Genomic DNA, 15,597 nt, shown 5'->3' with positions numbered 1-15,597 from the left:
TGAACTCTAAGAGCTTGTTGAAGAACTTGTGCAGTATTCCACAAATACATGTGGCATCTCCTTTCTTATCAGCAGAAATACAGGCTGGGATACAGTGAGGATGAGCTGAGTTTTGTCCCAGATGATTGCTCTGTCCCCTTCACTGAACTCCAGAGATTTTAGTTTCTGGAAACTGAGGCCTACTCAGAAGCTTTGTGAGCGGGAGTGAAGCTTTGTTCTGGGGCTTTGTTTTCCCTAATGAAAAATGTCCTTTTTGAACACGAGAAGATTTTTCTATAGGTGACAAAATAAGTCTCCAACATGATCTTATTTACTGGAGCAAAATAACAGAAGCAGGAGAATTGCTGAAACCCAGTTTCCTACTGATAAGTGCTGAGCTCACACCACAGCCTGTTTCTTTGTGAAGACCTAATAGGAAAGTGGGTGGAGGAGAGAGATTATTTCCAAGACCTTTGTAGGAACTGAATAGCCTTTGAGACACCCCTTTCTGTCTGGCTTTACTGAAATTATCCAGTGGGTTACAGAAGCTGTAGAGGCAGCCAGAGGCAGCATGATTGCGTCCTTTAGAAATCAGACTGAAAATTCTGCTTTTCTTTTAGATAGGTACATAGTCATGCGTCTTCTTTCCCCTGCTCCCAGCTATGGACTGAAAAGTAAAGAGAACCGAAGGACCTTTCAGTCCCTTTTATACCAGTACAAGTCTAGCTGTTAGACTCATGCCTCTCATGCTAGAGACTCAGTTTTTCAAGCAAACCCTGTACCTAATGGCATGGTGTGACTCACCAGTTTTTGCCCCCAAATTGAAGTGATGTTGCAAATGAGCTCAGGGCAATGGCTCAGGGAGAAGCTGGGCAGGATTGGTTATTCCTGCCACAGTCCTATGCCAAGGATGGCCTGTACCCTGTTGCTGTGAGCGTTGCTTCTGCCTTCACTCTGCAGATTGTCTGTTTGTACTTGCCTCTTGCAGAACCTGCCTGTTAAGTTGACGGAGTTGGACAAAGTGCTGGTAGCAGCGGACTGGCCAAAACGCATTGGGAATTCGGCGCGTCTCGAGTCTCTCTACTGGAACGTCATGTCCTGTCTGAATTATACGTATGTATGCTTGGCACTCTGGCTTCTTGGCTTGCCTGGGGGACTGACTGCCTGTCCTACTTGTCTTCATTGATGTGGGGAGGTAGGAAGAGAGAGGAAGTCAAGGCACTGAGCTCAGGCTGGAGTTTTGAGTTAAATGGAGCTCCTGGGTTGGTGAGGTTGAAACGCTTGTTGTTTTGCTTTTGAACAATTCTAGTCTCATTGTTCCAAGTGTTTATATCCTTAGGATTGGTCCTTGATGGGAAGGGATAGTAAGGCACGTCTGATCATGTCTTGCCAGTAGAGGTAAGACAGCTGAGCACCCAAGGATAGAGTGTCTGCTGTCAGCGGTCCCAAGTAGTGGCCTGGTTTAGGAGCCATTGCCAAAGTTGCAGAGGAATTTCTAGGCTAGGAGGAGTCACTAAGCCCTTTGCATGTCACTGTGGATTGATTCTGCAAATGTGAGGCTGGAGGGAGCGAGTAGCTGTCCTGGGAAGTGACTGGATACCTGAGAGTACATGCCGGGACCTTGAATCTTCTCTGGTGATTTTTGGCTCCTTAGTGTCTGGATCCCCAGCCTGATGCTTGGGGTTGTTGCCTTGCAGCTCTGAAAGCTGGGGAGCATTCAGGGTTTATGCTTTAGTGCTCCTGTGTTAAATGGCAGTTGGATTTGACTTCTGCTCCAGGGCAAAGAAGAGTGTAGGATCTCTTTCTCCTTTCTGTCACTAGCTTGCAATCAGAACTTCTGTTTCCCCTTCCTGCTGACAGTATTTAGTGTAACACCCAGCATTAGGGAATGCTGGGTGCTCTTCTAATGACTGGGAGCTGAGATCCCACTGTGTGAGTGGCCTGGTTTGTGGTATCTCAGCCCAGCAAGAGGCTCTGAGGGACACGTTTGCATGTGGCTTATGGTGAGAGGGCTCACAGGCAGGGAGGAATCATACGAGGCAGCTGAAGCTGTTGTTGTGGCCCCTTCTAATGCCTTGAGCAAGTTTGCAGGGCACAGTGTCCTCACCCAGCCTTAGACACAGCCCCAGGCCCTTTCCCAGTCTCACACAGGTCCCCTGGCATCGTACTGCCAGGGCTGGCAGAAGGGTAGGACCTAGTTTAGGAGCTGGTAGAGACTGTGGCTGGGAGGGCATTGCTAAGGTAGGAAAGGCTGAGCTTGTGCGTGCTGTCTGAGGAAGGGATTGGGGTTTAGGGGTGCAGCCTGCTATCACTGTTGGTGCCATCTTACTATGACACCAAGAGATCTTTGTGCAGGTGAGTTGGAACAAGCCTACAGCAGGTGTGGTTTGTGCACAGGACCCTGATGAAGGTGCTGAGGGCCAAGTGCTAACATCAGGTTGTCTGGATAGCGTTTTTCCATCCTGAAGAGACGTGACTTGAAAAATTCTCCAAAAAGCCTCGCGTTGAAAAGCAGGCTGTGTAATTAGAGCCTGGTTCCTTTTCAGGACTCTGCTATGGGAAGTGAGCTGGTGCAGAGCAGCTTAGATTGGGTCGTGGCGAAGTTGCCAACTGACTCTGTTGGAGAATAGCAGCAGTGGTGGCTGTCTTGCTTGCACACAAAGGCCGCCTAGATGAGACTGGAATGGTCTGCCGGGGGTTCTTGCTGGAAGACCTCATTGTTAGCACAGTGAAAGCCTTTCTGGGGCTGTCACGTTGGACAGACAGGCAGTGGTCTCAGTAGCCTTGCATGGGGCCACAAGTGGATGTGCTCAAGAAGGTGGTAAGTACAGCGTCTGGTCTGTGGAACGGGTATTCCTCCTCAAGTCTCCAAGTGCCTTCTTGAGTCCTGGTCCAGTTCCTGCTGTTCATTTAACCAGTTGCTGTGCAGACTGAGGACTACCTCCAGGACTAACGCTTATCTCTGCAGCATGCCTGTGCTTCCTGTACCTTTCTTGTGCTTCTGCCTGTTCATGGACTGCCTGTAGCATGGATCACACTGCTCCCTGCCTGTAAACTAAGTTGGTCTTGATTTTTGATGTTCTGTCTGCAGGAAGCCCAAGAAAGAGAAGACAGCCAATAAGCCTGTGCAGGAAACAGAGACACTTAAGCGGAAGAAGAAGGGCTTCCTGCCAGAGACGAAGAAACGCAAGAATCGCAAGAAGGGCATCCAGGAGAATGGGGTAGCACCAGTAGCTAGTGAAGATGAACAATCAGCAGCCCCAGAGCAGGAGCAGCCCATGGGAACAGAAACCCCCAAGCAGAAGAAAGGCTTTGTGGCCGGTAGCAAATGCAAGAATCAGAACAGAGGGGTCAGGGAGAACGGGGTGGCAATGGAGGGCAGTGGGGAGGAAGCTGTTAGTGGAGGAGATGCCGTGGCTGACAAGAAGAAGAAGAAGAAGAAGAAGGTGGTGAATACGAGCAGAAAAAGAAAAGGTGATGCAGGCAATGAAGCCAAGCAGGTTCCAGCTGCAAAGAAAACCAAGTGGAGTGTCAGCCAGCAGACCCAGCAGAAGCAGGGCAATGCCAACCAGCAGAAGCAGGGCAATGCCAACCAGCAGAAGCAGGGCAAAGTCAAGAAGAAAAAAGAGAAGAAAACAGTGCTGCAGGAGTAAACTCCATGGACTCACCCAGGCTTGGCATGGCTAGCGTGGCTCAAAGGACTGTTTTAATATCTTTTATAACTATAGTTTTTATGTCCTCCCTGACTTCAAATAAACCTTCCATGATACTGAGCTCTAAAGCTGTGGGTCTGACTTGTGTGGAAAGCTCAGCTAGAGCACAGGGGGCTCTAGGAGGTCGCATACCCTCCAGGATCTGGTAGGTGCCCACATTCTCTTCTCTGGCAGTGCCAAACAACTTGTGCTTGGGAGCACAGGCTCCTGTCTTCATGATATCCCAAGGCAGAAGTGAGATGCTTGTTTGGATCTCTTGGGCAGTTGCGGTAGGCGTGCTGGCACTGCTGACTCGTGTGGTCAAGCCCTGTGGGAAGTTCAGACATAACCCCTACAGGCACATTTCTGTCCTGCCCAGGCCCAGCAGTACTCACAGCTTTTTCAGTCTGCGAGATGCCGACTCTCTTAAATGCCTGGAGTTAAGTGGGCTTGCACGTGGATTTTCTGGGGACAAATATATCCGATTTGGCCACTCAGGTGTCATCAGTAACTACCATGATCTGGCTTTCTTGCTTTTTTGCTGCTGGGTGCAGGCGAGGTGATGGCCTCTGTGATGGCGCAAGGGACATCAATAAAACAGTGAAACAATTGAAATGGTCGGTTGATTTCCTAGTCTGCCAGGCCAGCAGGCTCTGTGCAGCTGTGCAAGGCATCTCTTACCAGCAGGCTTACACCGGTCTATGAAGGTGACTGCTTGGAATTGGCATCTGCTTATTTATCCCCAAGCTCCTGAATGCCAGAATGCCATCACCCCTTTGGAGAGGCCAGGGCCAGGTTCTTCGATGAGTTGGGTACCTGGTTCTTGTTGAAGGCTGAATCTCAAAGTGCTTGAAACTCTACTCATGTTGCCCCTGAAGCCTCTTCCCTCCTTTCCTCACCCCCACCTGCTGACCACCTTTGCTCCTGGAGACCGGAAGGTGTGGGTTGGTGGCTGTCCCTGACTCCTGTCCCAGCACTGGAGGGAGGCTCCGTGAAGGCTCAGGTGCTCTCCTTCCTGCAGAGAGTTTGGTGCTGGCTCCTGTCAGAAGCAGGTGGCTGCTGGCAGAGTGAGGGGTTCTGGAGCAGGGCTGTTCCTGCTGGGTCTTTGGCCCTTGTCCTGCATGTGGGTTGGTACCACCAGACATAGATAAGGGCACTGGAAATGTCATGTTGCTTTTGGAGGGAGTGAGAGAAGAGCTGCAAAGGGCTGTGTTTGCCTGTGGCTATTTATCTGCCTTTGCAATGAATCTTTTCTCGAATGGCATGAAACTCCCTGGGAGACAGCTGCTGGCAGCAACGCAGACACGTTCAGTTGCAGCCCCCTGAGTAGGTGCAGCCCTCTTCTCATTTCCATGTCACAGCGGTGATCCTGCAAGGTCTGCTGCGCATCCCGAGGAGTGCGCTGGCTCGTGCTGCCAGCAGGTGAGGGGTGGAGTTACTGTGCCCACCTGCTGGCAGGCTTCAGCAGAGAATGTCCTTCTTTTCCCTGCCTTTTGCTTTCTGCCTTCACAGCTGACAGCTTCTGGCAGTGGAGGGAGGACTGAGGAGCGCTGTCCTTGCCTTGGAGGATGCAGCCCTTGTGCATCCTGGATGAGGAGGAGCAGGCAGACCAGAGCTGGGCTCTGCAAGTCAAATGTCCTTCAGGTAGTGGCACAAATTGGGGCAGGAGGTGAAGGGGAGCTCTGCAAGGTTGCCAAGGTCCCTTAGTGTTGAAGGGAAGATTTTTTTGCCCACACTTGCTGGTTGTTGGCCTCCAGCCTCAGCAGTGTTTGCAGAAGTCCCTGGTCCCCAAGCAGGGCGGAGGCTTAGGCTGCGGGTAGGTGCCCAGGACAATGCAGATCAGACCTTCGGTGATGCAGGTGGTGCTTGCATGTCTCTGTGGTGCTCCCACACTTAACTGAGCGATTCGGGGTCAGACCTGTCCTGATGGACTCTTTCTCCCAAGCCACTTATTAATCTGAAGGTGGTTGTAGGGTCTTGAGTGGAATGGCTGCTGTTGCAGCCTGCAGAAGAGCTGGAAGTCTTTGTTCCCAGTCAGGAGGTATTGGCAGTTATTGTCGCCAATCTTGTCTCCAAGAAAAAGGGCACCTCCGCTTCAAAGGGGATTGCTGGCACTGGGGGTGCTGCCCTGCCTCTGTCATTTAATGCTGAAAGATGGTTCATTGCCTCGTTAAAACCTCAAGCCCAGCTAAGCTTCTCCAGTTGTCTCCTGAGTGATGACTTTTCGTATATTATGCAAATGCAGCATACAAGAGGCCAGTAGGTCAGGGCCATCTGTGTTTAATGATGCGGAGATGCTCTGAAGGGGAGCAGGAGTTTCAAATCTGAACACTGTCTTCACTAAAGATTTCTTTCCTTCTTTCTGTGCCTGCAAGTAGGACATCCTGGGACTTTGTACAACTGCCCCTGCAGAGCTAGGGGAGAGACAGCATGCAGGTGTGGTGGGTGGGAAGCATGGCGAGTGGACAGGTACGTGGCTGTGTTGGGAGTGGGAAGGCAGCATTAAGAGTCCACTGGGCTGTGCAGCAGGGCAGCAGCTTGATTGTGTGGTGGGAGCTGAGCCTGCTGCCCACATCCAGAGCCTGGTGCAGTGCCAGGGCCGTGCTGCACCAGGCTCTCCAGTTTGGATGATGCCACCTCCCTCTTCTGTGGGAACGTGCTCCTGGGCCTGGCAGGTAATGGGCAGAGCAGGTACTGTGGCCTCACAACAGGGGCTTCTGACCCTCTGAGATTTCAGGGGTGAAGCCTTGTCTATGAGCGTTCCCCCCCTCAGCTGGTGTGGTTTCTGCCCTGCAGAGCATGCTGAGGTGTTTTAAGGAGCGGTTGAGCTCTCCATCACTTGCAGGCTCAGATGCAATCACAGCCAAGCTGTGGGATGGCAGAAGGTCCCAGTGAAAGTAACGGTGTTCTAGAAAGAGCCTTTCATGGTGCTCTTGGCAGAGCTGCCGCAACAGGCTGAAGCCTACTGCCCCTGCACATGGGAGGGCCAGTGCTCTGACTAGGAATAGGCGTCATTTTGTGTATCGACTCTTTCTAGATTGCTGCAGCCAATACAGGACTGGTTTCAGTAGCAGGTTTTGACTTAGCTGGTGACTGGAGTGAGCTGGGTGAGAGAGCTCTCTCCAGGCAGCTCAGGTGACAAAGGGAACCTTCTCCTGTCCAGGGAGCGCACCTGCCCAGGACCCCAGAGCCGCCACGCTCCTGCCGTGGCCACTGCTGCTGGGTGAGTCCTTGCCCACGTGAGTGTGAGCTGGGGCCACGGAGGCTAGCTGAGCCGCTCCGGGGTATCTGCCAGGGTCACAGAGGGTGAGAGGTCGTGCGGATCAGTTTGTCACCATCATTCTGGGGAGAGAGCAGGGAAGGGCAAAGCGCGAGGCCGAAGCCATACCAGCCGATGTTTCCGACAGAGGGATGGCAACTGGGTAGTGCCAGCTGCCAAGCTGGAGAGTTGACTTTGACCTTCGCCTTGCCAGCATGGAGGCTACCGTGCTTGTGTGTGTTTAGGCATCAGCGCTTGCAGAGCGGTCAAGGGGAAAAGGGACAGGAAAGCTGCAAGGCGTTGTGTGAGCTGTGCTTTGGTAACAACTCGTCTGCCAATTAAATTACATGACTTTGGGCTGGCTTTGATGCGCAGTTTATAGAAAGCAATCACTAATCAACCAAGTCAGATCGTGTTTCACTGGTGCTTGTTTGTGCCTTTAACAGTCGCAAAGGTTTCATTTTGCTTGATTTCATGTCCTGTCTGTCCTGGACCTTTAGGGGATAGAGCACGCTTTGATTTTAATGAAGCCTTTTCTTTTCAGCGGTCCTGGCCTCAGGCGTTCTTTGGCAGTGATGAGAGCTCAAGGGTTCTTCTGAATGCAAGAAAATAGCCGCAGGCCCTGGGGCACTGAGCTCAAGGGAACGTTCCTCTGCGGGAGCACTGCTGGAAACTGGCCTTTATCCCAGGCAGGTGGAGTCCGGAGGAGCAGGGCTATGAACCGCCTTTCCCAGTCTGGTGCCTGATTCTTGTGTGAAGGCTGTAGACTGTTTTAAAGTGAAGTTACGACGTTTTGGTCCCAAGATGTGTTAAGACTCTCCCCACTGCCTATGACTGGCAGAAGAGTCAGTGCTGAATTGTCAGTGGAGGATTTGGACGGGGCGTAAAGGCTGGGACAAGGCTGGCTTGTCTGTGCAGGGCAGTCAAGCTGCACGTGGCGGTCAGGTGAAGCTGGGCAGTAAAATGTGCTTCCCTGAAGACTGGATTAAAAATGTACCTGCACCAAGCTGTGCCTGTGCTGGAACAGCCGTGTGCAGGGCTCTGTGCTCCCTCTGAATCTCATCCTTGCAGATGAGGTCAGTCTTGGTCAGTCTCTGGCTTTCAAACCTCTGCCGCGGCAAACGGCAAACCTTTTGTCGAGGCAAACCTTGCTCAGCCACCTTGCTAACAAGGCTGGCAGGGAATTAGCCACGCTGTAGCAATGGGATCTCAGTGATGCAGGCGAAGCCCTGGGTTTTAGTGCCAGCACTGTGTTCCTGTGGGGTGGAAGTGTCATACAGCAATGCAAAGCACTGGCGCTGATGTGTCACTTGTGGCCAATATGCTTTGGAGCATCACTGCTAAGTGGCAAATATAGTAGCTGTGATAACTCAGCAGCAGCCAGTCCTCTTACAGAGAAAAGTACCTGCAGCAGCTTTTCCTTGGAAGTGTGGGACAACACAACCAGAGATTTTCCTGAGTTGCTCTTGCTGCCGAGACATGAGGCCCAAGCTTATTTCCAGCTGTTCCAGACTTGTGTAAAATATGGCCTGGGACAGGCTCAAGACATACTTGGGAGACACCTAAAAGACAGGGAAGACACGTGCCTGGTCTCGCTGGCTTCATAAACACTCCACTGCCAGTCCAGCATGCAGAATGGTGAGTTGTGTTTTTATTTTTTTTTCTCCCTTTCTCAGGCAAAGGAGAACATGTCCTCCCAAAATCGTAGTGGAAGCAGCACTTAATGGCGACAGTTCTCTGCTGTCTCTTCAAGGAGTAATTCCTTATAATCACAAGCCCTAAGGTTACAAGAATTGGCTCAAAGTGGGGTGTTAACATGGTTTGTAGTGTTCTGCTTTGTGCTGTGAGACTAGAGAAACCAGCTGGTTCACCGTGCAGCAGGAGGCCAGCAGCGTGTGGGGGGTGGCAGGACACTCTCAGTTGCTTGGTGCCGGTTTGGGTCGGGGCAGTGACGCTCCCGACAGACTGGCTGTGCTGCGAGGGGTGTCCCGGGCTGCCCAGCGTGTGGAACCTCTGCCCCCGGCACCCAGCAAACAGGGTCACAGTTATGACCCTTCTCGGCAGGGGAGAGCCTGGCCACGGGGATTTGCTCCTGACTTGCCTTGCAGCTGTTGGTCATCGCATGCACTCACAGAGAAGGCCGAATCGACTGCTGGTGAGGTAAATGGTGTGTCTGTGTATGCGTCTTTTAAAATGCTAAAGTTTTCAAGTTTTATTTTTGAAGTAATGTACTATGTGTTGTACAGAGATTTTTTTTTTTTTGCCAGAGCCAACAGGAAATGGTTGCAGTGTGTTGATGAGTGAAAGAGCGGTGACCATGCAGTCAGGACCTCTTTGTACAACCGTGGCAAACGCACCAGCAGCCAGAGCGGGACACCTACAGCACAAATGGCATCAGTTGTACAAGCCAGCTGGGCCTTCACAAGGTGCCACGCAGCGCTGGTGTCAGCGTGTGGTGGGGATGGTCGGTGTGATGGTCACCCTGTGCTAGCCCAAGCAGTGAGGCTGTTTTCTGTCTCTGACTGCGGATGGTCTTGGTAAGAGCTCTACAGAAACACTGTGGGGAGGGTTTATGAAAAGGGAAGGCTGGGGGGGGGCTGGAAAAGGGAGAGAGTGCGAGTCTCTGTGTGTGTGTGTGTGTGTCTGTGTGTGTCTGTGCGTGCATGTGTACACCCACATGTATGTCTGTGATTTTTTTTTTTTTAAAAAGTGAACAGTACAGTCACGTTAGCAGTTGTTGGTTGATGTAAGCTAAAGCTGCTGAGCTTCAAAGCTTAGCTGCTGAACATCAGAATTTGGAGAATTATGCTTAATCAAGTCATTTACACAGTATGATTAAGCTGAAAGCCCTGAGATGCGCTGCCAAAAGGCGCTCAGGGTTGATTGTTTAAGTGACAAATCCTCTACTTGCAGGGGTGTCCTGGCCTGGACACTGGCGCTGCACTGCAGGAAAAGAATGCCGAAGGGAGGTGCTGCAGGGGACTGGAGGAGAGATCTCTTCCACGGCTGGTAAGGGGAGACTCAAACTCACCTTGTCGGTGCTGCTGCTGCAGACCAGGGCGGGAGAGCTGGCGGGCTGCAGTGCTCCTGAAGCAGCAGAACCAGCCACCCCGCTCCTTCCTTTGCCCACAGGCGAGATGCCACCATGCTGTGAAGCTGGCAGGCATGGCTGGTGCAGGATCTCTGGAGAAGGGGCAGCCTTGGTGCCTACCGTGGCTACCACTTCGGGATTAACTTCCTGGCCTGCTTCCTGCCCGTCTTCCTGAGCACCCGACCTACAGCTACCGCATTAGCTGACTTCGTCAGTGAGCTCAGCCAGGTCTTCTCGCTCTGCCACGTGCCCGTGCTGTGCAGTGAGGGGATGGAGCAGGGCCCTGGTCCCAGGCTGGATCCAGGCAGCCAACTCAGAGGGCAAAGGAGACTCGTACCCCCAGCCCTCTGCTCCCTCGGACCTTCCCTGCTCGTGGTGTGACTTTTTCAACAACCTCATGCAGGCTGGTGTCCGGGTAGGTTCACTGCCACCCACACCAGAGTGTTGCTGGCAGGAGCTGTGTGGCCGGCGGGGCTCGGGGCAGCCCCATCCCAGGAACCAGCCCCGCAGACAGCGGCCGCGGGAGTGTGCAACCAGAGCAAGAGCTGACACAAGAAAGGTATGTTTTAAATACTTTTATTTCTTAATTTACATAAAGGTATATATTTGGCTTATTTATCTTTTTTTATACTCTGAGATTCACAATCAGTTGCTCTTAAAAAATAAAATAGTCATTTGCTTCTGAAAGAAATCAGAAAACTATTTTATACTCCTCCCTTGTATAACAAGAAAATATACTATATACTCCCGTACATCACGTAGCAAAAGTGATTGTAAGTGCTGGTTTACCAAACAATAAAGCAAATGGAGAAAAAACAAACAACGAGGACGGAAGGTGCAGAGAGGAACTCTGCTTTCCAGAGTACAGCCATTCGTTATAGGGTTTGGTCACCCTGAGGTGACCAAAGAGGTGACACTCTAGCTAGTCTGTGAAAGGGGAGAGGCTCTTGGGTTCACCCAGCTCTAGCTCTGCGAGCGATGGCAGCAGGAGGCATTACAGGTACTTGGGTTGGCAACTTGCTGCTTTTTGGGTAATTCTCTTGCCTCTCTGTGCAGTTCCCATTACCTCTGTTCCTCTCACTGTGTACAAGCCCCCTAATTGCTACTGTAGTGGGTGCATCGGTGCAAATGCACTATTAGCTGTGGAGGGGGTTAATGTTTGCTTACAAAAAAATAGTGTTTATTGAGTGGAGTAGAAGGAAGCCCTCATGATTCACTGAGGGGCATCCTGGAACCCCCGGTGCACTCTGGACACCCTGCACAGACCCTGATGAAGGCAGCAAGGCTGCAGCTAGCATCGCTGATCCCACAGAGCGCAGGGAGACTGGGAGGACCCTGCGCCTTGAGGCAAACCATCGGCGATGGTTGACCCTGGAGCAGAGCTGGGGAACGGGGCAGAGCACTGGGAAGGCCCGGTCGCAGCCCTGAGGAACAGGGTGAAGCAGCAGGTACCAGGGAGTGGGGACAGGACACGGCAGCCCCAGCCGATAACCTCAACACCTCTCCCCTCTCGTGGCTCCCTGGCCTGAGGAGATGTGTATGTGCTGGGATGCGAGGCTGTGAGTAGCGCTCCCTGCCTTTTGGTAGTATTTTCCCATGTTTTCAAATGTATTTAAGGGCTCCTGTTTGTTTGTCTACTATTAATTTTCAGACGTTCACATGAAGTGATTTTGTGTGTGAGAGATCAGTGGCTTTAAAAGCATTTCTGTCCTTATTGGGACTATTTAATTTTGTGTTGAAGTTTAGAACCACAAAGATAACCTTGATGACCTGAACTACTACCCTAAATGATGGGCTGGAATCTTGCTTCATTCGGTGTGATGGATCCTAAAATACATGAATTCTTATTAAAAACTAATTATCTTTTCCTATTAATAGCCTTTCTTGATAAAACCAGAAATACTAATTTTAGCGAGGGTTGTTACTCAGCTTGGATATAAGTAATATACATTCAATCTAGACTTCTGTTCTCATTCCAGAAACACTGCCTGTGAGTATACCAAAAATTGTTCCACTGCTCCTGCGCCGCTCCACAAAGTCAACAACGCAGTGGCCCTAAGAGCTTCCAAGCGTGGCTACACACCTACACCTACAGCAAACGGAGTCACAGGGGAAAGCAGCGCTGTGTGGCATGCCAAGCGCAGAGCGCAGCACCGGTACATACAATACTGTAAGTCCTTTTTTTAATAATGGGGAACTTCTGACCTCTAGTAGAGTACGACAGTAGAAACACAACATCGCTTGTTTATGCAGCATCTCAACAGCGAGTAGCTCGGCTTTGCATGTAAAGAAACTGAGGCCAGGCAGTGAGTTTCCTCAAGCCACACGCTGGCAGAAACGGGCCGCTGTGCTGGGACAGGGAACGGTATGTTAGAATCCAGGGACGAGGCTTGTATGGCAACGCAGGTCTAGCTTCTGTTCAGTAATACGTGTGTTTCATGTCCAGATTTGATGTACCTCTTATTACCTTAATCTACGGACCCTTGATCTAATTGAGCTGGTTTCCCTCTAATAGACCGTGTACCTTTATAGAAGCACTAACTGAACAATTCTTCACAGCTAAAACAAGAAACGCAGCCTTTCAGCTTCTGGCCATTCCAATATGGGTCATCAGCGCGTGAAGGAGCAGCAGCGTCCGCAGGAGGTGGAAAGGCTGGGTTTCCTTTCCGTGCTGTTCCTCTCCTCTGAGCTGTCATAGCTGCTGCTTTGGCCTCCCTCTCTGACCCTGTGGGAGCAGGGATTCAGGGATCCCTTGGTGTGGAACTGCTGCAGGTGGGACTCACATCTCACTCCCTTGCTCGCTCCCTTCCCTCTTTCCTCGTTAAAAAGAAAACCACAGCACTTTCCTTCATATGCACAGAGGATAAAGCTGGCCTCCTGTAACAGCACTGTGCTTCTCTAACAAGGATTGGGGCTTGTCACCAACGAGGAGAGCTAGCGAAAGTACAAAACACTCAAGTTCCCTTTTCATTGTTGATTCCTGAGAATTAAGTTTAAGGACAATTCCTAATCTCTGAACTTTAGCGGGAATGCTTTGTTTAGTTGACAGTAAATGCTACAACAGAGAGAGCCTGTCAAAAAAGCAATTTAGGAACTGTGGCTCATCTTCTTTGGTCTCTGAGATGAAATGACTGCTTGTTGGGTTGCTTTTTGTTTCTTTTTAAACAGCCTGACAAGGAATTTCTTGATGGGAATTAGAAATTCATGTGCCTTTAAAGCCAAGTGTTTGGCTCCTAGACTACGGAGGCGGTATTTCCCCTACAAATGTAAATAGTGGCACGAGGTGGGAAATGAAGTATTGTTTTGGATTTGCTTTGCTTTATTGTTTCTAGCACCCGCTTGCTGTTCTCCAGAGGATGCCCAGGCACTCGAGGAAAATTTCTGGCTCTAGTTGTTTAACCAAATCTTAAAGCTACTGTTAAGGTATTTTAGGTGACAGAGCAACCTTTGCAGAAGAGTCCCGTGGAGCTCAATGAGGAGGAAGGGCTCACGTTGTGACAGGAGTCACCCTCAGAACCCATCTACCTGGGCAGAGACTGGCTATGGGGTGAGTATTAACCAGCAACTGGAACTACCGACTGTCTGCACTACGACGCTGTACTGTCAGTCCTGGCACACTCTGGAAGCAAATGGGAGATAAACCCCAGATTTACGAACAGTACCTTCCTGTGTCTCTGAGCAAACTTGTGCCACCATCAGGACAGGCGGCTTCCAGACTTAACTCGCAGCCAGTCCCGGTTTGGCATTTCCTTTGCTGATTTAGTCCTACTCGCAGCCCAACCACATAAGCACGAGAGAGAGGTGCATCCACCTACTCGAGGTGTGTGCGAAACTCGAGGGGAGTATCTAAACAGTGGGAGACATCCGAACAGAACAAAGGGAGCGGGGAGTTCACAGAACCAATGCCCTTTCTCTGGAAGGCTGACTCTTTCTCAGGGCCCGTGCTCGCCTGCCTTCCCCACGCTGTTCAGCATCAAGGTGACACAGCACAAACTTGGCTTGTGGAGGTCAAGTGCAGGAAACAAGACTCGAGTGAAATGGCACTCTGACCGCTTTACAGACACACGCTTCTGACTGATTGGAGATTAACACAGTCCAGACACTGGCCTTGCATATTAAAGATCTCAAATGCATCTTCAGAAAGGTAAAAGTGACCAACTGACATCCCAGTAAGAGTAGTTTGGGACTGCGCATGGGGTTGGGCGTGCGTTAAACCTAAGCACTGTTCCAAAGGAAAGGGCTACGGTAGAGTATCAGCCACCTTCAGGAATACTGACAGCGGGAGAGTTAGCATTGGCGACACGGGTGATATGATACGCGTGTAAACAAAGCGTGGAGTCACTGGCACAGCAGTACTGCACTACCAGGCCCTAGTAAAGCAATTCAGCCAGATGGATTTTGGTATTTTAAAAGCCTGTGAACCTCCAAGGCAAGGCTGAATTTAGCATATTGAGCAAACTCTAGAGCCCGTAGGTATTCATGTCCAAAGTTCTTCTGGGCCCTTCTGTAACAACCACCAGCATACCCAGTGCAGTGAAATGCTCTCCTCTGTCCCATTGCTCAGCCTCAGGTGACAGGTCGTCATCCACTGGAAGCTGTCCTACCGTGCCCTTGCAAGGCCTGGTACCAGGGCACTGAGACGAGGAGAGTTGTGGACGTTACTCACGTCTGGTATGGTTGCACAGGCAGCTCCAGATTTTAAATGTTTAAATAAAAACTGTTTATCTAAATATATATATATATATATATATATCTCTGTCATCTAATGTCTTCAGCAGAGATAAAGCATCTTATGACATATTTAAATAAAAAATAATAATCTGAATTGAGCCTTCAGTGTTAAAGAAAAGGTGATGTACAGAATAGGTCCCCAACTAGTGCATCTCTGGGTGCGGGAGTGCTGACAGAAGAGCAGCATTCAATAGGGCCTAAGTTGCCCTAGAGATGATGCGGACTTTGTTGGCTACAACTAAAACCATATACACAATCCACAGTCACTCACTTGGGTGGCACATTGTGGGTCCAGTGGACAGTTGCTTTCGACGCTCAGAGGAACCTGTGAACGTCTTTATGCTCAAGAAGAACTCGTGTTCCAGGCTGCCCTGCTCATCTGGCGCCTGACCCTGCAGGCTGGAGCGGTGGGATTGATTTGCTGCTGGATAACCCTTCCAAGGTGGCGTGGAGCTGAAGGATCCACCGGTTTCCAGTACAGAAGGGCTTCGAGCTTGAGATTGGTGTGGTGGTGGTGGGAGCAGGAGTCCGCATGTCATTTCCTTCACCGGTAACTGCAAACAAAGAAGAGAAGAAGGTGGTTAATGGGTAGTCACAGGCGTTGATTGGTAATGGTGAACGCATGCACCCAGCTTTGTGGTGGAGGCCAGCTAAGATGCACCTTGCCTCCGCGCAGCTTGACCGGTCTGGGGAGAGCTCTTTGGGATGTACTGTAGGCTTTTGGAATTGGAAACGCAAATGCATTGTAATCCAGGCAAAATCTGCCCAGGTGAGCCAGGAGCAGGTTTAGACTCCTGTGCATGTTACTTAAGGGCACCAGCCATGTCTTGTTCATGTCAGTTGTG

The 15,597-nt window shown here is 50.7% G+C and overlaps 2 protein-coding genes across 3 annotated transcripts in view; one reads left to right on the top strand and one right to left on the bottom strand.

Moving 5' to 3' along the window:
- The window catches only part of MYBBP1A (MYB binding protein 1a), a 62,023-nt gene extending 58,271 nt beyond the window's left edge, over positions 1 to 3,752 (top strand). Inside the window, exons 26-27 of the mRNA XM_054209612.1 lie at positions 968 to 1,092; positions 3,071 to 3,752. Of these exons, the coding sequence (XP_054065587.1) occupies positions 968 to 1,092; positions 3,071 to 3,632 (687 nt within the window). The 3' untranslated portion in view covers positions 3,633 to 3,752. The remainder of the gene's footprint in view (positions 1 to 967; positions 1,093 to 3,070) is intronic.
- A 6,829-nt stretch (positions 3,753 to 10,581) lies between these two features.
- LOC128912640 (sphingosine-1-phosphate transporter SPNS2-like) overlaps positions 10,582 to 15,597 on the bottom strand; it is a 141,277-nt gene continuing 136,261 nt past the window's right edge. For both annotated transcript variants that reach the window (XR_008467708.1, XM_054208945.1), the window contains one exon: positions 10,582 to 15,306. The gene's annotated coding sequence lies outside the window, so the exon portion shown is untranslated. The remainder of the gene's footprint in view (positions 15,307 to 15,597) is intronic.

The sequence above is a fragment of the Rissa tridactyla genome, chromosome 7 (assembly GCF_028500815.1).
Source record: "Rissa tridactyla isolate bRisTri1 chromosome 7, bRisTri1.patW.cur.20221130, whole genome shotgun sequence".
Lineage (NCBI taxonomy): Eukaryota > Metazoa > Chordata > Aves > Charadriiformes > Laridae > Rissa > Rissa tridactyla.
The sequence above is the reverse complement of the archived record's forward strand: the minus strand, read 5'-3'. Positions and strand labels throughout refer to the sequence as shown.